This window comes from Phaenicophaeus curvirostris, chromosome 1, assembly GCF_032191515.1.
Source record: "Phaenicophaeus curvirostris isolate KB17595 chromosome 1, BPBGC_Pcur_1.0, whole genome shotgun sequence".
Lineage (NCBI taxonomy): Eukaryota > Metazoa > Chordata > Aves > Cuculiformes > Cuculidae > Phaenicophaeus > Phaenicophaeus curvirostris.
The window spans coordinates 91,527,621-91,554,000 of NC_091392.1; the positions used below are offsets into that span (position 1 = coordinate 91,527,621).

The 26,380-nt window shown below is 39.5% G+C and overlaps 1 protein-coding gene across 1 annotated transcript; it reads left to right on the forward strand.

The window, feature by feature from the left end:
- On the forward strand, nucleotides 1-26,380 carry ADGRG7 (adhesion G protein-coupled receptor G7). The gene is made up of 16 exons (XM_069868111.1): nucleotides 1-109; nucleotides 3,940-4,047; nucleotides 8,640-8,771; nucleotides 9,576-9,685; nucleotides 12,015-12,170; nucleotides 12,641-12,732; nucleotides 13,071-13,189; nucleotides 13,293-13,406; nucleotides 15,759-15,919; nucleotides 17,367-17,516; nucleotides 18,813-18,925; nucleotides 20,720-21,084; nucleotides 22,648-22,729; nucleotides 23,727-23,888; nucleotides 24,887-25,043; nucleotides 26,155-26,380. The coding sequence occupies exons 1-16, from the start codon at nucleotides 1-3 to the stop codon at nucleotides 26,377-26,379; spliced, it is 2,355 nt and encodes a 784-aa protein (XP_069724212.1). The 3' UTR covers nucleotide 26,380.

The following is a 26,380-nucleotide window of genomic DNA, read 5'->3' on the forward strand; positions in this document are numbered from 1 at the left end:
ATGCCTTCACTCCAGTGGGACAGAATATTGGTTGGAACTACCTGTTGTGTAGTGACCGTGACCCTTTTTGCGCTGTGTATTTGGCAGCTTGTCCTCAGGTTTAAAACAGGTAAGAAATATAATGCTACCTCATTTGAGCTCTATTTGAGCTCTTTGGATTCTTTTTCATTTCTTTAAGTATCTAAATGTGATTGCTGATAAACATTACATCCATGCTGTATGCTGCTTAGGTGGAAACATTTTTCTTCCTAAACTGATGTTTAAAAAGTACCCCAAACTTTGTATTCTGCTGTAAAACAGAATAGGATGACAAACAATCTCTGGAGTATTTTCCCTGCAATGTGTTTACACTGTACACAATTCCTCAGGTAGGAATTGAGAAATGTCCTGAAATTTTCTCATTCTTCTGGGAGGAATCTGGTTTATTTTTCAAATGACAAAAGCAAACTTCTAACTAGTCTCAAAATTCCTGAATAAAAGAGGAAATATTTAGCTTTACACACACACATATGTTTGCATGCATACAAGCAAAATTACTGTATAGCACCTGTTCATATCTTCATTACATCATGCATTACAGAAAAAATTGTTGAAAGAATATCTGTTATACTGGCTTGCATATCATATTCCTGAAAATCAGGTCAATGTACCCTCATAAGACAGTTCTGTGGACAAACCTGGAGTGGAAAACTGGTCAGTGTTTCCTCTCAGCAAAGTACTCAATATATTGACATGGCACAAAATTATGCATGGACCTGTATTCAAAATTCATAGAAAGAACCAGATACTCCTGATTGCTTGCCCAGGAGGGAGTCAGATATGACTGGAGACCAAGAAACCTAAGGAAAAGTTTATACGAGGGTACATTAGGTTATATTTACTTCAAGAAATTTATCAGATATTTGTAGGGAGGGAACATATCCAAGCCCAAGAAATGACACGTAAGTAAACAGCAACTATTTAACATACGTCATATATAAGTATGACACTATGAGTGTAGACTCAGCGCTTTGTTTGACTTGATGGAGCTAAACCCAGATGAGATGGGAGTTAACTCTCAGTGCAGTTTTGGGGGTACCTCTGCTGATGCTTAGGATTTGCACAACTGCATGCAAATAAGCTGCTAGGAATTGGCTTTAAACTGCAGGTACTTCAGGGACAGAGGATGCCCATATGATGCATTGCTTATCTGTAGTAGTAGCGTTTCTTCTTTATTTGAACTTTAACCACAAGTATTAGCATTAACAGTTCACACAGCGTTTGATTGAAAAAAACCCCAGAAGTTCATGACACAGTGGTACAGAAGAAAATTTTAAGTTTTAGTTTAAATTTATACATGGTCAAAATCAATATGATTCTATTCAGGTCTGCAAAACTTAAAAGCCAAAGCCAAATACAAAGAACATGTTTTCTGAATCTTACAATAAAGCGAGAAGAACCCATGACTATAAGCCAATGCCACAATTACTGGAACCTGATGAGTTTTACTGCATGTGGGGTAGACAAAACAGCTTTAGCCAGCTCAGGAATTTGTGAAAGACACAGAATTCCCACTGAAAAAGAAAACAAAAACACACACGCAAAAAAAGCACATGCTTTAAAATGGTACACGAGATCTTGACCAGCATTAACAATTTCCACAAGCATCATGTTGTTACAGAGAGACACTTTTGGGGAAGGCAAAGGCAAGGTCGATGCTGTATGCTGGCACCTGCTATTCTCTGCACTGGCTGCGTGGCAACTGTGTGCGCACCTCCAGACCTAAATGCTGCACTTTTTAACCCACAGCTTAATGCTTTTCTGTTTTCAAAGGAATGTCAGCCCTTCCCTCACCTTCCCAGTTCCTTGCACTCCTTTTGCAAGCTGTGGTTAACTGTACTAAAGGAAGACCCCAACAACTCAGCCTGACTGTGGTTTCAGGATCCGCTGTGCCTATTACCTTGTTATGTCACCTTCTCCCTGGCTGCTTTGGGCATGCATTTACCAAGCAAGACAGAGGCTTGGAGCTGTGCTGCAGATTGCCCTGTATTCTGTGGGCTCCCAGGCTCCTAAACCAAAGCAAGTGGCTGAGCCCCAGTGCCACTCCTCTGCCACATGGCCCCATATGCCACATGCGTGTGCCTGGCAGGTGAGCCAGGGCTGCTGGGCAATGAGGCAACAGCTGCCCAGCCAGACACCCAGATCACCCAGGTGGGGCTGTTCTCTGCAGCAGTTTAACTGAGGCCACTCAGATGTCAATTGCTGGGGGAGTTCTTTCCTTCCTGTGAGATTTCCAGTGGAGAGACAATGTGTTTTAAAAAGCCGATGGCTAGCAGAGATATTACCTAGCGACACATAGCTGTTATTCCACTATCATCATAGGCATCTGGCTGTAATGTAGCTGAGACAGCCTGAAACGTAAATGCTAAATAGCAACAACATGAGCAGCAGTCAAGGGATGTGTGCCAAGAACAGAATTACCTCTGCCACGCAGCACATCCCCTATGGTTTGCAATAAACTTCCAGTTATATGAATCCCATTAAAGAGTAAGAAGTTAGGCAATATTTTTAGTTCAGTGAGAACATTAGAAATACACAATAGCACATGTGTTCCCGACACCACTGTTTACTTTTGAATTTTCTGGCTTTGCTGTATTTGTCAGCATGTCAAAACATAAGCACCAACAAATGGCAGCCCTCAGCTCCAGTATTCTGCATAATTTCAAGGTGCAGACTGCGCCAAGTGCATAGGTACACAATTTCTGCCATTAAGCTTATGGCAAGGGCTTTCAACTCCATTCTTCACTTAGGGACCAAGTGAGATTAACTGCAATGAAGGCTTGGTTTGTGGACATCCCCCAGGTCCTGGACCCATCTCTCTGAGCCTGAGGTCCATCAATCCCTTTCCTATTGCAATTTCTGCTGCAAGAATACCCCTGAGCCTTTCAAGATTTGCCAACCACCATTTTAAGAAAACCTAACATTTTCAGAGCTTGCCAAACACAGCAAATACCATGGTATGTAAAGAAAGGAAGAAATTTTTCACAACCAAGGTGGCGAAACACTGTAACAGGTTGCCCAGAAAGGTGGTAAGAGCCCCATTCCCGGAAACACTCAAGGTGAGGAGGTGAGGTTGAACGGGGCTCTGTGCAACCTGATCTAGTTGAAGATGTTTCAGCTCACTGCAGGGAGTTGGACGAGATGACCTTTAAGTTTCCCTTCCAAACCAAACCGTTCCACGATTCTATGACAAATTTCTAAGATCTGCAATTGCTTATACTGCTCTTTTTTGTTTCCTGAAGCTGCAGCAGCCTGTACAACAACTACTTTGAACAACACACACTATTTCTGCCAAAAGACAGAATAAAAATTGTCACCTGTCCTGGACTGTGGATAGAGGTTATGGCTGGTTATGGCTGGGGGATGTTTTTTTATCTGCTTTATCCTAGCATACCTTGCTTAAATCAGAGTACATCTGCCTGACTCTTGGATGCGTGACTACCTGGGTAGCTGCTGCTGTTCTGGGTCCTCAGCACTGGGAACCTGTGGCCCTGTTGTGCCTTTTTGCTCCTGTAAAATTCTGCAGAAGTAATTTGGGCTTTTCATAGGTTCAATAGTTCAAGCTTTTGGCAGCCTGGATGTTCACACCATCACTCCCACTTGTCTGGCTGCACAAAACTGTTTCTGTCTACGCTGCTGTGGAAATGCAGATTTGATTTTTGAAAGCTTTGACCCCACATTCATGCCATTGGTTTTAGGGGTAAGGAGGAACCAGTGACTGAGTACCTGGGTGAGACTATGGGTCATATGCATTTTTTAGTTGAATATTATTTAGCTAACACTGAACACAGAACATGTTTGTTTTCTTCCTTCACCAAATTATAGAGATATTTAAATGTATTTACATATGTATTTTTGAATATCTATCTATCTATCTATCTTGATTCTTTATTTACACAGACACTACAGAATCCATGGTACCTCCGTGCTTCTGCCTCAATGGTGGCATCTGTCAGGATGGAGCCTGCGTGTGCCCAGAGGAGTGGGTGGGATCTTTTTGTGAGATAGGTCAGTACAAGCCAGGAGGCATGAGTAGCTGGTGTCATTTCTCTGACCCCTCTGCTCAGAGAGGCTCTTAATCTTAATCTTAATCTTAATCTTAATCTTAATCTTAATCTTAATCTTAACCTTTCTCATCCCCACCCCAGTTCCTCCAAGACCTGCTCAGCAGGGCTGGATGCACAACCAGTGACGTGGCTTTTCCTGCTAGGTGAAGCCATGTCCTTCACCCACTTCTGTCACTCTTTCAAATGAGTAATGCATCTGGGGAAGACATTATGGGTCTCTGCTATCTGTGGCCTGTTTCTAGCCAATTTGGCCTGCATTTGAATTCCTTTGTCTGAACATCAGAGTGTCTTGAAAATCTGATTCAGACCTCAGAGGCCAGTATTGCTGTGTTTGGATCTTCCAGTGTTCAAGGGACATCATCCAGCTCAGCATCCTGCAGGACAATGCCTGTCCTTGTTTCTACTGCCATTGGCACTGGTTTTGGATGAGTCAAATTTTCTGGCACAGTACTGGCCTCTCTGACTTGCATTTCAGCCCCCTCTACCACAGCATGGCATTCCTGCACTGCCTTAAATAGAGTAGGTGGGTGGGAGGGTGCCCTGTCATGGAACCACAATATCTCCAGAGCTGGTTAAGATCCCCAGCTCGTGCTTTCCAAGCCAACTACCCACATTGTGGCCAGTGTGACATACAGATACACCATCACGTGTCAGCTACATCTTTACATCTTTGTCAAATGAACTCACATGTTTGTTCGGAAGGACTTCAAAAGATCTGCAGCTTATGCAGGAAAATATTCTTGGTGAGGACTGCTAGGCAGATAGAAACTTCAGGTCTCCCATGTCATTTCCCTTGTGACAGGATGGGTAGCACATCCAAGAGACAGTGACAGATTGGGTAGGTTCATGATGGATTGGAACATCTTCATAGAAGTTGGCTTAAATAAAACAAGCATGACTGGGATTTCAGCACGAGAAACCAACCATTATGATGACTTGAATTTCCTATGTTCAGTCCTCTGGTATTCTATATTTGATTTGCTGCAATTTGCCTTAAAGAATAGATTGATGTAAATTTCTTAAATTGCACAAAGAAAGAATGTTTGGAAAGGTGGCATGAACCTTGGAATAATAAGAAACATTATTGCACCTACAAAATCTGAATTTTAGTCTCTTCTCCCAAGAAGCGTTCATAATGCCCATCTGCTGTTCCACCTTCTTGGCCACTTTAACTTCCTCATCAATTTTGATCAAATTCACTAGATGGTTACAGCTCTTAAATGTCTTAAGATGCCATGAATTTTGCACATATCCCTAGCTGGGTAGAGAAGACCAACTCTCTAAATACCTCACTGAGAAAAAGTCAAGGAAACTTAAGCTGGCCACGAGGAGGTGGGGGCCACATGGCTAGTCAAGCCAACCTAGCCACTAAGATGCATAGCTCTAAACTACTCCTGACATTCATCTCCTCTCCCCCAGCTAATAAAATAAACATGTATTTTAGGTATATTCATACGTATTTATGTATTTTATGCATTGTATCTATAGATGGATGTGGGGCATAGAGGCGAGGGGCTGGGCAAGATGAGGTGTAGGGAGTGTGGGAACACAGTGCTGAAAGTGTTGGGGAAGTTGGAAGGAAGTGCACTTGGGTGTTGGGGATATAGAGGAGGTGATCTGCTTTATTGCCAGCAGGAGAAAGCAAGGAATATAGGGCAGACAACTTTTGTAAACCAATTACTTTTGTTCCAGTGGTGATGGAAAAAATCCACTTGGCTCATATTTCATTCCTTTTGTACATTATGTCATGGTTACTTTCCTTCACAGATTGCGACAAAGGGCCTGGTTTTTGTCCTACTTGTGGGGTTTTCTTTTTCTTTGTTTGTTTGTTTGTTTGTTTTAAATTCTGTAGCAATACTCTTGTATTTGCAGTAATTTGAGATTTGCATCAACAGGGAAAAAAACACCGAACAAGTTTATTTCAGATGGACTCATTCTTGCAAGTCCAAGAAAAGTATTATAGATATGCACACAAACCAGCCCAAGCTACTTTTAGATCAAGGCTTGAAAAACTGGAAAAAAAAAAAAAGATAAAGCTTAATTAGGTACTCATCTATGAATGCACATGTATTCATGCATGAATGTGGCTACTTATTCTCAGCTTTCATCTTTCACAAGGAAAACAGGAGTACCACAAAAAGTATTCAAATACATGGTTGTAGACTGGATTCATCCAAGACTGCTGAAAGACCTGTTCAATGTCACTGTGGGGCTGCTATCTGTCACCTCTGAAAAACCATGGTGATCAAAGGAGGCCACAGGGAACTGAAAAAAAGGCTGATATTATGCCCACCTTTAAAAAAACCAAGGAGGACCAAAGAAACCATAAGCCACTCAGGCTTCCCTCAGGCCCTAGGAGTATCCTCTTGGAGTCTATTTCCACATGTGTGAGAGACAAGATAATCAGGAACCATCAGAATGAATTTCCAAATGGCCATTCATGTCTGACCAGGCTGACTGCCTTCCATATGAAATAACTGGCTATGTAGATGACAGAAGAGCAAAAGACGTAATATATCTTACTGTCTCCATCAGCATTCTCATTTAGTAGGTGAAGACATGAATGTACCATTAGCTGGCTTGAAAATTAGCCTGATAACCAAGCTCAAAGGGTAGCGATCAGTGACTTGATTGGTATATTGCAAAAGTAGAGTAAACTGCTGGCTGATTCTAGGGCCAGTATTGTTCAATATCTTGATCAAAGACCTAAGAAGGATAGCGCAGCATGCCCTCTCTGCAAATCTGCAAACACTACAATATTCAGGACAGAGTGGATGTATTGTTGACACAGTTAATGGCAGAGGTTCAGTGCTGAAGAACCTTGAGAAACCTAGGGATCATGCCAACAGAAACTTCACAGTGTCCAACATGGACAAGTGCCAATCTCTACGCCAGGGACATTGGTATAGACCAGGAACTTGCTGGTGGAGGAGCAGCCCTGCTGGAAAGTACCTTAGAATGATGGTGGATGCCAAGTTCAACATGAGCCATCAGCATGTGTTCATTGCAAATGAGACAGACCAGCTGTGCTATGTGGGGGGAGACAGGTTGATGGACATTATTACCCTACAGTTCTTGGCACTATTGAGGCACCACTGGGAAATCCATGCTCAGTTTTGCCTCCTGCACCCCAGGCTAAAAGTACTTGGAGAAACCGTAGAGGGTCCAGCAGAATGTGATGAGGATGGTGAGGGGCTCAGGACTGGTGGCATTTATGGAGCATTTCAGGGAGCTGGGATCCCTCACTGTGGTACAGAGAAGCCTGAAGTCAGAGCTAATAGCAGCCTCCAGCAGACTGAGTAGAAATTGTAAAGACTTTTGAATTTCAGTTCTTCTCAGTAGAACCTGATGGTAAAGCAAGGGCAGCAGTCATAAACTGCAGTTTGAGAGGCTGAGATTGTACACGAAGAGGAATGTTTTGATTAGAAAGGCATCGTGTCCCTGGAACATATTGTTCAGTGGGGACAGGGAGCCTTTGTTTGGCCTAGATGCCCTCCAGAGGTTCCTACCACATAACATTTTTGAGACACTCCATCCTGTTAATCAGCTTTTGGCAAGTGAAGTTCAGGCATGGTGCTATAAGGAAGGCCTAATTTTTGCAGGGTCACGCATCCTTATTTATTCATAACCACTTCTATAGAAGGAAAGTATCATTGTTTCATGGGAAACTGAGACCCTATGGAAAACAAGACCAAAAGAAAATTACATGACTTAGCAAGAAAGCTCACGCCCTAAGACAGAGAGCACCCTACGTCTCCCAAGCCCTCCTATGACCCCAATCATAATCATGTTTCTTTGACTCAGTCCTGCTAATGGGACACAGTTAACTGAAATGTGGTCTGAATCAGCAAAAGTTAGAAAAAACAGGATGTTGCAAGTCCTAAGACCAAGCTACAATTTTCTGTCTGTGTGCTGAAGTATTTTTTTCGGTTGCTTGAAGCATTGCAAGGTAAATTCGTGTTAAGTTATAGTGGTATGGTATAATGTAAGAATGCAATAGATTGCTGTACTGGGTTAGACCATGGGTTCACTGAGCTCATCATCCTGCCATTAGAAGTAGCCAGTACTAGGTTCTTGGACAATGTGTCAGGATCATGGTTCAGAGCCATCAAAGAACTATCACCCATTATTTGTTCAAATATCTTCTGGATTAAATGTGTATTTTTGCCCCTGCTATGTTCTGTCGCATTAGATTACCAGATCTAATTTCTACCTGGGTAAGAAGGTTTTGCAAGTAAAGCTTTAAAAGGTTTTTGAAATACTTTTAAAATTTCCTAAAACCAAGGCAGTGAAAATAGTACAGAAGACAGAAAGTATGGGGCTTCAGAGTTTCAATGACTTCATAAATATCACTTGTAGCAGCTCAGCAGCTTGGGTTTAGTCAAGATTTATATAACTGCTTTTACAGTTATATGTTTCATTTAGGGCAAAATATTCAATGAGTTTCTATTGTCTCAATATTAGTTTATTTTTGAAAAATGCTTCTTGTATTAAAAATATTTGATCTGGATACATTAATTTCCTTCTATGCAGTTAATTTCTGCGAAGCCAGTACTTACACAGTGAATATTTCTGAAAGCATTACAAAACCCCTTACTTTTGGACGGATTATAGTGGGTAAATATGGCAACTCTGAAGAAAAATGTGAACCTGATACTGTGAACGGTATGTGTTTCTTTCCTTTTACTTCTGCTCCCTGAAAGTAAATGTAAGGATTGTGTAAGATGTCAGATTATTAGATGAGATGAGAGGTCGGTGTTTGAAGCCAGAACAGCATAGATCAGGTAAGCAGGAATGCAAACCTTTCCACACAGCTTTCTATGCCAAATGCAGAGAATTTAAGGTACACATGCTGAGTTGTATGCATGCCTGTCTGGGACTGCACTGAGAGTCAGTTAATATCTGCTCCTGAACAGCTGTTTGATAGAAGAAATAACCTATTTATATCCTATTATTTAGCATTAGGATTCAGGTATCTTTATGTCCATAAAGAACCATATCTGTGGTTCCATAAACTGTCTTATCTTTCAGAGACCTTGTAGAGGTTGCTGCATGGCTGTTCCATGTGCCCTTTACATTTCTTTCATGACATATGCTTTTCAGGATATGATAAAAACATCTTTCTGACAGCTAAGTGCTGATACCTGTGCCTTCCATTTATAAGATGCGTTTCTGCAGCTCTAGTGTAACTAAATCTATCTGAATCTGGCATGAATAATGTTAGTCACTGTGACAAGATTGTGTGTGAGTATGTTATAATTATATGTTATAAAATGAACAATAACCAATTAAATAATTGGGGGTCACTTGTAGCACTGAAAGACATTTTTTTTTTTACATGCAAACAGAAAATAACACTGGACAGCACGTCACACCCACAGCACAGTTTAAATCCCCATTGAGGTCATATGCATGTGAGTGAGTACTTCCATACTAAATGTATATTTTTCTCCTTTTACAAAATTACAGGTAACACTTCAATAGCAATCCGGTTGTGCTCTAGAGAAGGGAGAACTCCTACTTTAGAGCCCCCCAAGATTCTGAATTGTAATGAAAATCTGGACTCCTTAGCATCCCAGGTAACATTAAATTACTATTTAAACAGTGTCCGAGATTGCGCATCATCCCAAGAAAAGAAAATGTGATAGGAAACAGAGGCAAGAAATATGTGTATTATATATGTGTATAATATATGTGTTACATTTCTTAAAATTTTGCACAAAGCAAAATGAATAAACATACCCTTTTTCAGTAGCATTCTTGGCGGCCCCCTGCTTTACAGATGGGCTGAATTCCCCAAAGTGATCGATTCAGTTTGCTTGTTTTTGCTTGAACACTGCATACCATTTCGTAATTTTTTAACTGGCCTGCAACTTCCTCAGCCAAGTTGCCAGTCCACATCAAAACCCTCTGAATGTAGGTGATGCCAACCCAGGACACCAAATTGGTAATAAAAAGAAAGGGATTTGGAGAAGATGGGCATGAGGGGACAAAGTGATGCTGCCACCGAAGTGTTAGGAAGAATTAAGAGTGCAGCCTTTCCATTCAGTGCTGTCATCAGCTAAACACGGATGAAAGACTTCTGTTCCTCAAGAATTCAAATTCAAACTCTCCTGTATGAACATGGGGAGCTGAACAAGACTAAGCACATTACAGACAGCAACTGTTTCTCTTCTGCTGCTTCTGTGCTTTGTTTCCTTATCACTAGTCCCAACTGAAAAAAAAAGAAAGAAGTAACCAGTTGCAGTTCCTTTAAATAAGAGAAGTCCCTGTCATTATGTGTTTTTGCTTGACTATTGTCCCTTCAACTCAATACTTTACCTGTCTGAATCCTTTGATGGAAACCCTTGAGCTCAATATTATATTTTCCCAGTGCACAGCCTGCTCTAAATGGTTCACGCTAACAAGGCACAACAAAAGGTTCTCGCATAAGGCTGTTGTGCTGCCTTTAACAACGAAACGTTTTGTTACGAGTTGTGATGTCCTGCTGCCACCTAGTGAGCCCAGGGCAGCTCGTGGTGCCAAGAGGAATGCTAGGAAATGGGAGGAGGTGTTCATTCTAGTGATCCAGAGCCTCGGGTTACAAATTATTTTATTTCTTTTAAACAAAAATATTCACTTTGAATGCGAGGTCATGCTATAAGCCAGAAGTGAAAATACCGTTAAAGTAAGCATTCATGACGCACTGTTTGCTGATGATCCATAGGACGATCCATTTCAAGTCATAGAATATCATCTCTGGTAAACACAAATGCCAACTTCCTTCCTCCCTGTGCTACACGTTCACCTTTCTTTCGTACTACTGCAAGCTTCATAAACAATTCGAAGCCACGTGATTGTATCAATCTTGATTTTGATGGTTTCCAATATAAAAAATTAGAACAATTCAGTTATTGAAGCTATTCCTTTTAGCAAATAATTGACTGGATTAGAAAAAGGATGACTTGATACATAGTTTAGTTCATCTCCATAGCCTACAAAGGAAATTCTCATCATGATTAACAGATCTCCTGCCTCATTAAGTCTTGTTGTTACCTAGCCATACCTTCATACACCACACAGCTAATGCCTCTTCTTTTCTCTGTGTTTAGACTCTTAAGATACTATAGACATTCAAGCTCTACCCACTAAGTACTAACTGGCTCAGACTGAACTCAACAGTGATTCTAGCCATTCACATTAGTATCTCCAGCACAAGAATGTTTTCTTTGTTTTTTTTTCTACTTTTATTGCAAGTTGGCTCTTTATACAATGTAGTGAAGTGAGGATAATGTTCTTGGTGCTGGATAAGAGCATTGTTTTGATAAGCATGATTACTCCAGATGATGTTTCTTAAGCTCCTCTGATGGTTTTTAAAGAAAATTATATTCTGGTTATTTAAGGAATAGTGAAAGGTGTACAGAAGTTTACAGACTCAGAAGCTCAATGACCTCAATAGAAAGGGGAGGTCCTGCTGCTGTCTTCAGCTACCTTACAGCAAGGTGTGGAAAATGATGGGGCCAGGCTCTTCTTTGAGGTGCACAGTTTTAGGATGAGCAGCAAGGGAGCCAATTGGCAATATGGGAACCTCCAATTAGGTAAGAGAAAATTTTTCCCCTTACTGTTGTTTAAACACAAGCCGGTTTCTTAGGGAGCTTGTGGATATTCCAAGTAAGTCCCTCAGCAGCCTGGTCTCAGATGCCCTGCTGGGCCAGGGGGCCTCCAGGTCTCCCTTCCAACCCAAGCTACTCTGTGAGTCCACAAAATCATCCTCTAGTGAGAATTTGCAAACATTGCATACTTGACATGAACAGAAACAACTCAGACCACCAATTACTTGTATATTTTGAATTTATGTGAGAATATTATAAAAGTGGTAACTTTTTTCTTTTATTATCTTCTTTCTGTTGAATGTAATTTTCCCAACAGGTTGAAACTGCAGACTCCAGCAATGCTGCAGCTATTGCAAGTAACACTCAAATCCTCACCTCCATGCCAGACCAACTGACCACACAGAACATCTCTGCTGCTGTGAACATCACAGTGCAGATTCTGAAAAAGCCACATATTTCAGAAGACTCTCAGGTGAGACGTATTAAGACAAAAATAAGACTTTTGTGGCTTCATGTCTCAGATATCAACTCAGTCCCCCGTCTAGCAGCAGAAGGAACATTCTTCTTCATCTTAGCTGTACATAACACCACAACCAAATGCATTTGCCATTTAACAGTGTTAAATGTAAGTGGCTTTGAGCGCATACTTGTGGAATTACTGCTGGGTCAGTTCACAGAGCTGAGTATAAATTTGTTTCTTATCATCTGTTTAGACTTGCATATTTCTGAAATTCTGATAGGAGCATCATTTGAAGTTTAAGTTAATCATTTAATACTTACTGTCTAAATTAATAGAAGTGTGATACATTGCGGCTCTGTTGTGAGAACTTTCAAGCAGCACTTATTAAATGCTCCCAGTTTGCCCATCCACTATGTAGTACATAGTGTGATTTGTTGCAATTGCATTTGAATGTTGCTTTTTTTTTTCCCTGCTTGTCTCAGGCATCTGTGGCAGTAATGGCTACAGTGAGTCAACTCATGGCTGCCAATGAAACAGAATTCAACCATGATAATCTTGTCAATGTTACATCAAGGTAAGTTTAGCTTTTGCTGTTTTCTTAGGTCTAGTAAATGGCATTTTCCCTTCTGTTGCAAGATGAAAGCGGTTCATGCATAAGTAAGAATATTTTTAGTGTTCAACTCCAATATGCAATTTCATTGATTCAGTAGATTTACTAACATATATAATTTTGGGTGGATTTTTCCAGTCTGGAGAAAGGATAAGGGTAGGGAATGAGAAGCAGTTCCTGCTGGTGAACCAAATCAGACAGGAAGCTCAGAAACTGAACCTGTAGCCATATATTAACATATAATGGTAACTTTTATCCTCCTCATAATGGTAACTTTTATCCCATTCATTATTCCAATACAGCCTTACAAAAGTAATGGAGGAATTTTCTTTGACTGGCAACATCTCGCAGCCCAATGTTGCCATCCAGTCTGCTCCACTGAAATTAAGCTCCTCTACGATTCTGTTTTCAGCACAGCGAGGTAAGTCTGTGTATGTTGCTGGATTTAACTGGGCAAAGTGTTGTGTACCATAAATCCCGGACAAGGTGTTATGTACCATAAATCCCATGGATAATTTTTGCAGATACAGCACTGGGATACCATCAGTCAACAAAACTAGGAATACAGGAAAACGTCCCTGGGCTTACTGGTGACCTCAGTACTGAAGTTCAGATACTGCTCAACATTATTAATAACAGTAAGTTCTTTCTTCTACTGAAAACTGTCTGGGAAAATTTTTAATACATATTTATTAAAAATCTACTTTGGAAAAAAACCAAACCCTTAACCAATACAAACAATTACATATTGGGTTTTATGCATGCTGGTGCCATACAGTGCTACAAGAAATGAACACATCAAAAGAACTAGATACTTTTGTTTATAGGCTAATGAACATGTACATGTGATCACCAGAATGCTTTCAGTGTTTAGGACTTTTTAATTTGCTTTTTAAAATTGACAATGCAACGAATCTTTGACTGAAGCTCTACAGACATCAAGATCAAGAGCTAGTACATACATACCCAGTTTGAAATCCAAAGACACCAACCATTTCAACTAAAATTACTGCTACTGTCAGGCGTCAGCCAGGACATCCTCACACCTACATATGGGGATAGTCTTTAGTGGCACTGTCACACGGGATTTTTCCAGATGTCCATTAGTTATAGCCTGTAGTTCTCAGAGGATAAATTGGCATTGCTCAGGAGGAAAAAATAAGGAAAAGGAAAATAAGGTTATAGTTCCTTTGTTTCATTTGCTGCAGAAGCTGTTGGTTGTGAGGGAGGTTAAATTTTGAACATGTGTATTTCTATGACATGCTAAAAATCACAAGAGTTTCAGACTGGGCCCCTGAAAGTAGCTGACTGGTCATCAGTCCCTCTGTATAGTAGCAGTACCACTAAGAAATCACAACACAAGAGTATAACGAAGATGAAATCTGTAGAATGCTTAGGCATCATAATTCTGACCATCTCTTGTGTACAAGCCCATGGGGAAACTGAGGGTGGTGAGGCACTGGAACAGGTTGCCCAGGGAAGCTGTGGCTGCCCCATCCCTGAAAGCATTCAAGGCCAGGCTGGATGAGGCCTCAAGCACTCTGATTTAGTGGGAAATGTCCCTGCCCGTGGCAGGGGTGTTGGAGCTGGATGATCTTTAAGTCCCTTCCAACTCAAACTGTTCTATGAGTCTATGAACTTGCTCCATTCCAAAGAGGTGAGCAGAAAAATTTGAGATATAGTATGGGAAGATATCTTAAAGTGAGTAAAAAGTGAGATGTGATGGGACTGAATGTGAATTCTAAAAGTAGAAAATTAGGACCAGTCCCAGAAGAAAAGCTGTGTTAGCACTTTTAATGTGCACATAATATGAATGTAATTACTACCTTCAAAGTTAAGGGAAATTGAGGGTGGTGAGGCACTGGAACAGGTTGCCCAGGGAAGTTGTGGCTGCCCCATCCCTGGAGGTGTTCAAAGCCAGATTGGATAGGGCCCTGAGAAGCCTGGTTTAGTGGAAGGTGTCCCTGCCCATCACAGGTGGTTGGAATTAGATGATCTTTAAAATTCCTTCCAATCCAAACCATTCTATGATTCGATGAAATGAATAGTTCAGTCCTCTCACAGGGGTTAGAAAAGACTCAAAGTGATAAACCAGGCAGCCCCATGCACCCAGTAATAATAAAAAAATACTGAATAGTTTATTAACATGGTCACTGTCCTTTCTGTTCACTGCTTGAGACGTGAATCCACTGGAAAAAGTGTGATCATGTAATTAAAGCCTTTATCATAATGCCTGTATATCATAACACTTCCCTCGAGAGAGCTAGATTGAATGCACAACTTGTCATAAAAAAATAGATTTCTTCAATATTAAGTGCACAATTGTGATATTTTGTAAATATAATGTTACCTTAATCTCTCTTGATGATCAAATCAGAGAAAGATCAAATCAGTCTCTATTGATCTTAAACAAAAAGTATAAAGTCAAGAACAAAATCCATTATATAAACCAGGTTTTCTGCTTTGTCACTTAAGCAATAATTAAAACTAGTGATTTAAATCATGTAGATGAAACATTTCTAACCTGGTAAAAGAGTGGAAAAGAAACAGGGTCCAAAAGTTGGATATGAAAGCAAAAGTCCAGGCAACATCTTCTATCCTCTGACTACCTGTAAATGTCCCTTAAATTACTATTTCTTATTTAGTGTTATTAAAAGCCTGGTCATTTGGACTGTGTGTATACATTGGGATTTTAGGACATTATCTCCCCCATTACCAGTATTTTTCCCCAGAAATGACATTAGGAGAAGTGTAAAAATTATTTTCACATTCCACCTGAACAAAAATTGAAGATGACTCTCTTGAGATTCATGGGAAGAGAAGCTCTTCTCTACATTTTAAATGGATTCTAAATAATATATAAATAATACATAAATAAAAATCTGTTATAAATACTGGGAGTGTGATACAGTAGCGCGTAGGCTTCTTCAAAGGCACCAGCTTCTCTGATATCTGCTATCCATACCTACTTTTCTGTTTGCGTCGTGAAGGTTCATCAAACAGTGGAAGAGTTGGCTTTGTCCTGTATCAAAATGACAAACTCTTCCAGTCAAGAATTTATCAGAGCCACAGCAGTTTCTCTAAACAAGTCGTCTCCGGCAACATCGATGGTGGAAGAACCAGAGGTGTTGAAATAGCCTTCAGTCCCAAGGTAAACCTCCATAAGAAATGCCATGCTCAGTTTGAACCAGAGGCTGCCTTTGCCCTGTTACCTGTCTTCAGGACTTGGGCAAAGAGACTCAGGCAGAGGGGTTTTATTTGGCATACTGCCTTGATTTTTGGCAATAAGCAGCTGAGAGAGTTTGTGGGAGGTATACGTGACAAAGTGAAGGGTATTTAGATAACACAGCATAGAAAACATTTTTTCAACTTTTGTATTTTACACTTGATATTACTGACTCAGTACTGCTAAACTAGGATGTTTGCAACCAAAATTGCATTCCGTAAAAAAATAGAGGTATACCAGAGTGGATTTCTCCTACGTTACACTAGTCCTAAATCAAGAACGAAGAAAGCCATGTCCCTGAAGGACAATTTTTTTTTCCAGAAGACTATTAAAATTGTTGAAAATAAGCAGAAATCAACATGATGTATCCCAATACAACTAGCAATGTGAGGAATGTTAATTTTTAATACTATCTTTTAAATCCTGCTTCCACTTAAAATCATTATACATTTTGTTTTGACTTCCTTCCTCAGGAACTGATTCCAGATGTAACTGCTTTCTTGCAGGAAATTCTCTGTGTGAGTGCCCATCTGCCCACATAACTGAATTTTTACATAATATGTATTCACATTTCACATGTTTTCTCCAGAAAACAGTAGTTGGCTTCTTACAGTATTAACTTACAGTATTAACCTTAACAAATGTTTTAAGCTCAAATATATGCATATGACAGATCAGTAATCATCATCATAGATACATACAGTTAAGTAACTGGGTAACGCATGTCATTTCTAAGGAAATCACTACAGCAAACTTATAATCGATTTTTTTACTCCTATTTTTATTCCTCATTTTTAATTGAACTAACTAGTGAATAGTTGCATTCAGTACTTATTTGTACTTCAAGCTGCTTATTGCTTATTAAAAAGCAGTCCTAATTGCAGTACCATGTAGAGGTATGTTGTCTGAACTGACACGCAGTTTGAGGTATGACTCCACAACCACCGCCGTGCTGCAGGAGGAGAGGTGATGTTTCATGGCATTTGCTGCTGTTTGCTCCCTGCTAGTGCGGGTTCAGCTCCAGTTGGCAGTAATTTCATGCTACTATTGTCTGAAAGCTGTTGTTTGGCTTATGCAGGATTCATTTGGCAGTCGTTTAATGCCTAGTTGCAGCATCTGAGTCGTAATTACCTGAATAATTCAAAGAAATGGGTAATTTCATTGGCAATCTTGACCGAGAAAGGCATATAAAGTAAGTTCAAAATGCCAAATTATGCAGTTATTGATATTATTCTTAAGGCTTACTGGAAACACCATAAACCCCTTAGTAGCTGTCAGCTCCACTTTCAGAGGATAATTGTCAGTACCTGCCGTCTGCTGGTGCATATCTGTTTATACTTCTGTAGCCACTTTTTCTCCTCCCAATCCATAGTACAACACAACCGAACTGCAGCTGCGTGATCATGCCTGTGTCTTTTGGGACTATGCTGTCAACGACTGGAGCACGGCTGGCTGTGCAAAAGGAAGAGACCAGTTCTTGAGATGCAGGTGTAATCACACTACTAATTTTGCTGTCCTGATGGTAGGGTGCTGTCCTTTCTTGAATGGGAAGAGTTTGGGGTTTTGTTTTCATTTGTTTGATTGTTTTCAACTGTCAGACCAGCATGCCCATGTGTGGGTGGAGGCGTGCTGAGCTAGAAGGCACAGGAGTTTAAGATCTCCTCCCATCCTTGTTTCTGACCTACGGCATAACTGGCAAGGAAGGAGATGTGAGTTGCCACCACACTGCTGGAAAGCCAAATGTATTGGCGAATCCTGGCGTCCTCTGAAACAAATGGTGGCTGTGCCCACCTGCCTGTGCATCCCAGCAGCAGGGAAGGGCGGGCACAGCTCATTTCCCCAGCTCAGCTGTGGTGGCCTCCAGCTCTGCACCTTGGTTTCTGCAGCTGGTTGTTTAATGAGTGCCCCAAGACAAGCAGGCTTCCATCTGGGCTAGGTGTGGCAGTGCCTTGTGCTGGGTAAATAAAAGTACTTAGCATTAAACTCTCCCTTTGCTTGTGTGTATATAAAAAGCAATCACTCCTTAAATATTAAGCCTGCTACCATTAAGTTTTATACAATGCCTTCTTGTACTAACAACAAATTTAGGAATGACTGTCTGTCTCTGACATTTGTTTTTCTTTCAATATTTGTTTCAGCATCTCTAAACAAAACACTCCCTAGTTAAAATCACATATTTGTCGTCACTGACTTCAGCAGTGCTAGGACTTTAGAGTTTCTTTTTAGTCTGTCTTCACAGAACGCTATTTCCATATATGTAATGTTTGCTTGTTTTTCTGTTTCCCTTTATCTTATGCATGTCCTTATTTCACAAAATGACTGACTGTATTCTAGAGAAGATTCCAATATGTTTATGCAAAGACAACTGTATTTTCTGTCTCACTGAATACATTTACATTTACATTTACTTGCTGCTTTACTGTCACTATACAAACAAAGAATGACTTGCTTTGTAATTCTTCGTAACATCTTACCTTAGGCCTTATCTTTAGAAGCCAAAATTCAGAGTGCAGATCAGCATAAAAAATTAAAGCTACTTTTTTCCAGTCTGTGTCACCTTGCATTTTTCTGTGAATAATTTAATCTGCTGTTTTGCTAAATATTTGATTGCCATTGTTAAGCCTCTTTTTGGAGTCACAAGTTTCTCGAGTTTTGAGGTCTAGAATAATTTTGTGTGAGCTAAAATTTTTGGCAGTAGACAGAAACAGTCATAATTTTGCTAAAACATTTTTATTTCTATAGGCAACTAGAAAAACAATTTTTAGAAAGAAATTTATCTCGTCTCATCTCATCTTATAACTGATAATTTGCTTTCTAGGCCTTTCAGATTAAATATAAATATGCAAAGCCTTTGGAGTATATATCTTTCATCGGCATTGGATTGTCCATGGCTGGTCTGGTCATCACTATTTTGTTTCAAATATTCACTAGGTAAGAGTGAAGATGTAAAATTGCAAGTATTTTACATTAAGTCACAATGTTTTGGTCTGTATACAGTTTGAAGGAAAAAAAAAGAGTAGCCACTTTAGAATATATCACAATAATATTGTTCAGCAAATAACATTTTAAAAAAAAAGAATGATTCACATAGCACAACTTGGGAAGTAACTGTAGCTTACTCATTAAAGACACAAGATGTCTCAGTCATGCCACTCACCTAGATGAAGCTTTAACCTTTCAGTTAATATTAATCTTTTAAGGTGAGACTATATATATGATTATCATCCAATAAATCCACCTTCAAAAACGTGTACTTTGAAAAAAAGTGATACAAAAGCATATGGTTGAGCCCAGTATGGCAAAAGGCAAAGCCTTTCATAGGAAACACCGGGCATGGTCGCTGACATGAAAAATCTTTCCATCGCTTTGACAGAGCAACTCACAAGCTATAAAATAACAAAGCAGGCAGTGTGTGCTACTGAGGATCAAGTCAAGGGTTGATCCTTTTACCATGGGCTCCCATGACTATGTCTAGTCTCCAGGTAATGTCCCACAATTACATTTGTCCCATCTAAAGGAAGTAAGGGCTGTCTGCCATTCTGTTGGATTTCATGTCCCCTGCTGCCTTGCTGATGTCTCTGTTACTACCCTGGCCAGGCAGTTGACAACATATACACAGCGCTGCGTTACTGCTACATTGGTCTATACTACATGGACCAATTACTCTCACTTAATACTAGGCATTAAAAATGTATAACAGTATAACAACCACAAGCATGACTTCCTTTTTATATTCCTGTATGCCCCTGCCTCATATTACAATGTGTAATTAGTTTTCATTCTTCTGGCCAGTTACTAATATGCCTGTTACATTGATGTCTTCATTTAAAGTTACTCATTTCAGCCCACTGTCTTATCGCTTAGACTTCTAGCATTTGTGTAGAAGCAGATATGTTATTCCTCAGGTTCTCTTCTTGCTGTCCTATTTAAATGTTACACCACTTTCTGTTACCTGTTTGATAGTTTCTATACTCTATTCCCTTCTACTTGTAAAAAAATCTGTATAACAGATGATTTCAAAGCACCATGATTATACTGCAATATAGGTTATGTATACTGCTTGTGCTACAGTTCTGTTATGAGTGATTTAACTTAAATAGAATTGCAGCAAACTTTCTTGATGGATCTGCTTGTGATTAATAGTGTCATGTGATTCCCGCTCGGATGAGGTGCAAAGTGACGTTGAATGCATGTTTGCATGAATGCATGAATACATGTTTCTCATTCTGCTTGCACTAATGTAGATTTGGAGCAATTCCATCAAGGTCTATGTATTTAAGATTGTAGGATCTCCCAGACTCTGCATTTTAAATGAATTTACAAGACAGCATTTGGAAGTGGAGGTTTATTATTCTCTTGTACCTTGAAGAGTGTTTAGCAATACTTGTCATGCTATTTCACCTCTTAATATTGAAGAAAAGGATTCTAAGAAGGGCAGAGAGGGAAAAAAAAAAACCACATCCCAACTGCTATTGGAAAAGGCCCAGTCCTAAAAGGTGGTGAGTTCTGTTCTAGTTGAAATTAGAGGGAACTGATGGATTTGGTAAATTGTCTGAGAGTAATGACAGTTTAGATTTCCACAAACAAGTTACTGCTTTGTTTTCTCTCTGTATCAAAGATTACACACTCTAGTTTGCTTTTAATATCAATGGATATAGGGAAATACTATACAATTTTTCTTATTTTGCTCCTCTTTTTTTCTCTTAAATGTACTTCTACCAAAAGGAAAACTCGAAAGACGTCTGTAACATGGATGTTAGTGAGTCTCTGTTCCTCTATGCTCATTTTTAACATTATCTTCATCTCTGGAATTGAAAACCAAAATGCCAGGAATCATAGCAGTGATACCACCAGCTACTACCAGCAACACCTTCCCTATGACACTGCCAGTAACACCTTACTCACATCTGACATGGTAGACCCTCCTGCACACACCTGGTGTACAGCCGTGGCTGTCCTACTGCACTATTTTTTGTTGGCCACGTTTCTGTGGACAGCACTCAATTCTGCACAGTTGTACTTACTGCTGCTTCGAGCCATGAAGCCCCTGCCTGGCCACTTCCTCATAACCACATCAGTAATTGGATGGGGTAAGTCTTAAAGCCATATATGTGGCAACACTTACCAAAGTATCAGTACATAGTACATTCAGGGAGAGTTGTAAAGATAGGAGACCAGCAGAGAGCAATTATAATCAGTGTCTCTCTGGTTTAGCACAATGTGATTTAATAAATAATTTCCTGGTATAAACTGAGCTTGTTTTCATTGTCCTGACATAGCACTGAATCTGATAGCTTATTCACTGGCACAGCAACATAGGTCTGTTGTATGCAGGAGAAATTTTCACAGTAATCAATGTATTTAACAATCCATTTGTCAACTAAGTAAAAAATCTTTCAGGTAAGTTGATTGCATATATGGACTCAAATTATTCATTTAGATATCTCTGAGATTCCTCATGACCTTTGCTAGAGCCTTACACATTCAAAAGCAGGGAGTGACTGATATTATTTGTTACATATTATTTATCAATAAGCAAAGAGCCCATTCTTAAGTCAGTAAAGCAGTTACCAGCAACGCTGCAAGCTCAAAGAGAGCTATTTGGAGGACTGAAAGATGCAGAGAGATGCCCACTAGGTAAAGTAAAAATCTCAGCCTCAACTCTTCTAATACAGTGTACAGGACTAACTGCCTTTTCCTCGTTGTGAGTTCCAGCTTGTGTGGTGTGTTGTTTCTCATGGCGTTTACCAAGCAGTTTTAGATCCTGGTTGCTTCATTATAATGTTTTGCATATAGGTGGAGGTAGAGGCAATTCCTCTAAGAGTTTTAGAATTTGGATTGCATGTGCAGGCCAGAAAATCTTCAGCAAAAGCTGTCTGATTACACGTCACTGTGCTCCACGTGTATTCACATGAAAGCATAGCATTAGGTTCTTCACTGTGTCCTGTGACTAGTTACACGTGTCCAAAATAGCATGATTCTGACTCGCTGCTTTTCAGATCTACTTTGGGAGCACATCAAATGCTTGGCAGTCTGAAGGATCTCTATTAGGCCTGAAGGAATGGATTTTAAGAAGCATGCTTAGTTCACAGATAAAAACTTGTGCAGAAGGCTCCTTCTCATGAGATGTACTGCTTAGTGAAGAGGTAGGCAGGAGACATGGAAGACGGGAAGGGAAGCAAAGGCATTGAGGAGGCAAGCGTACACTGCCATGCTCCTATGAGGGCAAAAGTTACACTCTGCATCAGTCTGGTGTGAAATGTAATGGTGCCTGGTGCAGAATTTTCTTAAATTATTTTCTCACTGCTGACAAGAGGGTATGATTACTCAGCTGTGATGAGGCAGTCAGCTACAGCAAAGGAAGCAGTTTGCTCTGTTGCCATTGGCCTTGATTCTGGAAGCTGTGTTGAAGCTCTTTAGCAGCAAAAATCGGGAAGTCATGGACATCAGCTGTCCTTGGAAAGATAGTGCTCACAACTCTCAGACCTGCTTTTTCTCTAGGCTATTGGAAGCCCACTTAGCTTAGTGCAAAGCAGATGAAACAGAGCTCTTTAAATCCATGGATTTTAGGAGACAAGAAACTATACTGTGAGGAAGGGAGGTATGCCTTTGTAACTGAACAATAAACTGTTAATACTTCTCCTATTAATTAGGAATACCTGCTGTAGTAGTTGCAACAACACTTGGAGCTACTTACAGAGAAGGAAAAGCTTTAAACTACCGACAGGAGGAATTGTAAGTCCACGTAGTCCATGTGCTATTACAGCTCTTGCTACCCCACACATTTTGTGATGGGTTATTATTAGAACAATCAAGATTTATTGTTGGTATAGTATTTTGTATATCTAAGAACTTAAAAGAAAACAAAATTCTTCACTCAAACTAAACATTCACTATAAGGAATCGTAGTTTCTCCTCACTAAGGATCTAGGCTACTGGACACACATTTGCCTTGAATCCTACTGCAAGATCCCCTGTGACTTTAAATGGAAGCTGCTGATGCTCTTAGCCTAACTGAAATTCAAGGCTTTCACTTAAGTGCATCACTGCATTTCAGTACTGAAATTTAATCCTCCCATTTATTTAAAATATTTTTGGCCAACATAACTATATCCCTATTTACCCTGTTTTTTTGGTATTGACATTACTACCTGCCTGCCTACTGAAGAAGGCTGTCAGACTTTCAATGTTACCTTGATGATAGTGAGTGATACAGAACAAAGGTAGACTTATTTTGGAAATCTAAACACAACCCCCTTTCTACATGGTGGCCACCTCATGATACTCATTTAGAGAGCACTGACTTCTAACTGGAGATTATTTGACAATGAGAAAAGGAGGTAAAGATTATTGCAGTACAATCCTGTCCTCCTGAAATTGCCCCTGTTTTTCTTTTGTCCATCAGGTCTCCCCTGCTAGTCTTTAGCTCTATTATAGTATATACTCTAACCTTGCATATGGTGGCCAGATACTTGGTTGTCTATAACGCCCCTTACTATATTTCTCTGTGGTTTGTTTGATAAATCGCTTCACATTCCCCAGAGAAAGAGAAGCATGACTGAAAGCCCTCAGTTCTCAAGGAAAGGTTGCCTTTCAGAGACAGGTTAACAAGACCTAGAAAGCCCCATTAGGTCTTTCAGGATGAAAAGTAGAATATTATTTTATTTTGTTTTGGTATTCTGAATAATTCGTCTAACAAATATTTTTAAATGACCTCTCTCTATATTAAAAGTTGCTGGCTTGCAGCGCTGGATCAAAATCAGAATTTCAGTGTGCAAAAGCCCATGTTGTGGTCATTCCTTCTGCCAGTAGCACTCATAATCCTGTTTAACATCATCATCTTCATCAAGATCACAGTCTCTGTAATATGGAAGAACAATGAGAATTTGACAAGGTGAGATAGCATAGGTCTCCTGAGATCTTTAAGCAAATGTATTCCTTGGTCTCTCATCACCGGCTCAGACTTACTTCTTACAAAATCTTTTAAAAGTTTCGACGAAGTGTATACCTAAAGCAGTCAGAAAATTAATTCCATTGTTGCAATGGGTCAGACTTGCTACAAGTGACTATCAATGAACACACTACAGACTATTGCCCCTGCTTTTTTTATTGGTTGCAGGGTAACCCAACTTCAGTGAAGGTTCTTCCCAGTTTAAATCCATATAGGTGAGAGCAGAGCTAGGTCCAGCCAAATGAGAATAATGAATTTCTTGGCACCACTGAATGCCAGGCCAGTTCTCCAGCAGCTTTGAAACAGTTACTTGCTCAATTTTACATCAACACTCTATGTATTGTCATAGGCTGTGTGTCACACTCTGCAGTCTACATTGTATTATTGAGAAGGGAAGTACCTTCAGTTTTATTAATCACATAAGAACTGATCTGTTCAACAAAAATTTGCACCATTTCTTCACTCCTTTTATGTACAATTTTCATGGTTAGTGCAAATCAAAATATCCTCTCTCTGACTCCTCTCAGGCTTGAGAGAAATTGGATATCCAAACTTAATTGGTAGCTTATTCTTACAGTGAAAATTGAGAACATTTGGATTGAAGTTCTAAACATTCCTAAAAGCTTATGATAGCTAATGTATTAATTTTCAGTGCTTCTTGTTGCTTTGGTAAGCCTCATTTTTTTTGTTGTTAAAGAAAGATACATCCGAGCCACATATTTCAAACATAAATTATTCTGATAAACTTGGATAGATTTCTTTTTCTGGATTTCTTCTCTGGATGACACCTCAAACCAATGCAGTGCTGTCTGTTCTCAACATTTCTTCAGAACACATCTTTGAAATATAACCCTGAATAAATAAAATTGTAACTCTAAAGCTCAAAAAGCTAATAAATGGCATAGAAAAAGATTTAATTATTTTTTTGCTTGTGTTTCTAGGAACAAAAAGGATTCATTTAGGAAAAAGATGATTGGCACTATCTCTATAGTAGTAGTGCTTGGAGTCACCTGGACAATAGGCTACTTCATGTTAATAAGTCATGAAAAAACAAGTCTTGTTTTCAGCTATCTGTTCTGCATTTTGAATGCTACCCAGGTGAAGTATTTACTAATTCTAAGATTAATAACTTATATAATGGAAAAAAAGATGTTGTAATTATTTGTTCTGGTATAGCCAAGGAACTCAATGGAAAGCATTTACAGAATTTAGAATCTTTGTTCAGAAGGGGGTGTTATCCTTCTTGACTATCACTTATAAAACTTCCATTGTGTGTACTGAAAAGACCCTCATGTATGAGCGGCTTCTCTTATAATCATATATTCAAAATCATATATTCAGAGTGAATATCACAAAAAAATCCATCCACATCAGCTGTGGGAAAGAGACCCAGGGAAGTAACTAGAGCTTCATAGCTCGAGACCTTTCACAATGATCCCGGATATAAGCCCACAGGGCAGCATCTACCTCTTTTTCCCCCGTGGCCCTGCTGCACTCTTGACTTCATATTCACATAAGACACAGAAAGTAAGAAGTTCTTGGAGTAAAGGATCCTTTATTACTACACCACTGAATATTTTCTACAAAAGAGGTAACTGGAAATACGTGAAAATCCCCCTATCTCCAAATATTGTTTACTATCATTTTGACCTAGAGAAAACTGAATGCCTGTACACCATTGGGGATCAGATATGCAAACTCTACGCAAAAAGTTCTGAAATTATTATTATCACACTGATGGATGGATCATACCCATGATTTAAAACTGAAATAATGAAAAGGGAACAGAAATCCAACTATTTAAATGATGAGCGCTTTTTTTTTTTTTTAACCCAGGATACTCCTGATTAATCCTTGAAATGAGAATTTAGAGGAGCTAGTATAGACATTTCAAAGTCCTGCTTCCCTCCAGGTGTGTCTGCCTGCAGTGCTGGTAGGGCACACCAGCCATGTTTAATGCTTATGGCATGCACAAGCAGGTCTTACCTTCATCCTAGCCGGTACAGGGTAATAATACAATCATGAAACATACTAGCTAATCCATTAAAATGTGCAAATGACTATAGTTGTAAATCCATAGTTTCATGGAATACTTACCCTATCGAAAGAACTTCTTGTATTTCAAGGTTTTTCAAGTCAAATAATATTGACTAAGCTTTTCTGGTTTTATCAACAAAATATTCACTCTACACTTTCATTTACTCTACAGGGACTTCAGATTTGTATTCTCTACACTTTCAGATCACCAATCTTCAAGAAAAAAGTTTCTGAAGCCTTTGCTGTTTTCTGGGTGCCAAAGGTATCACGGTATCTGCATTCGAAAACTTACTATGTTTCAAAATCACAGCCTGCAAGACTTTCACAAGAAACTTTCAGATCAACCCAGACTACTTCAGAGAATATTTCCTTGTCTACCTTCCCTAACTGTAGTTAGA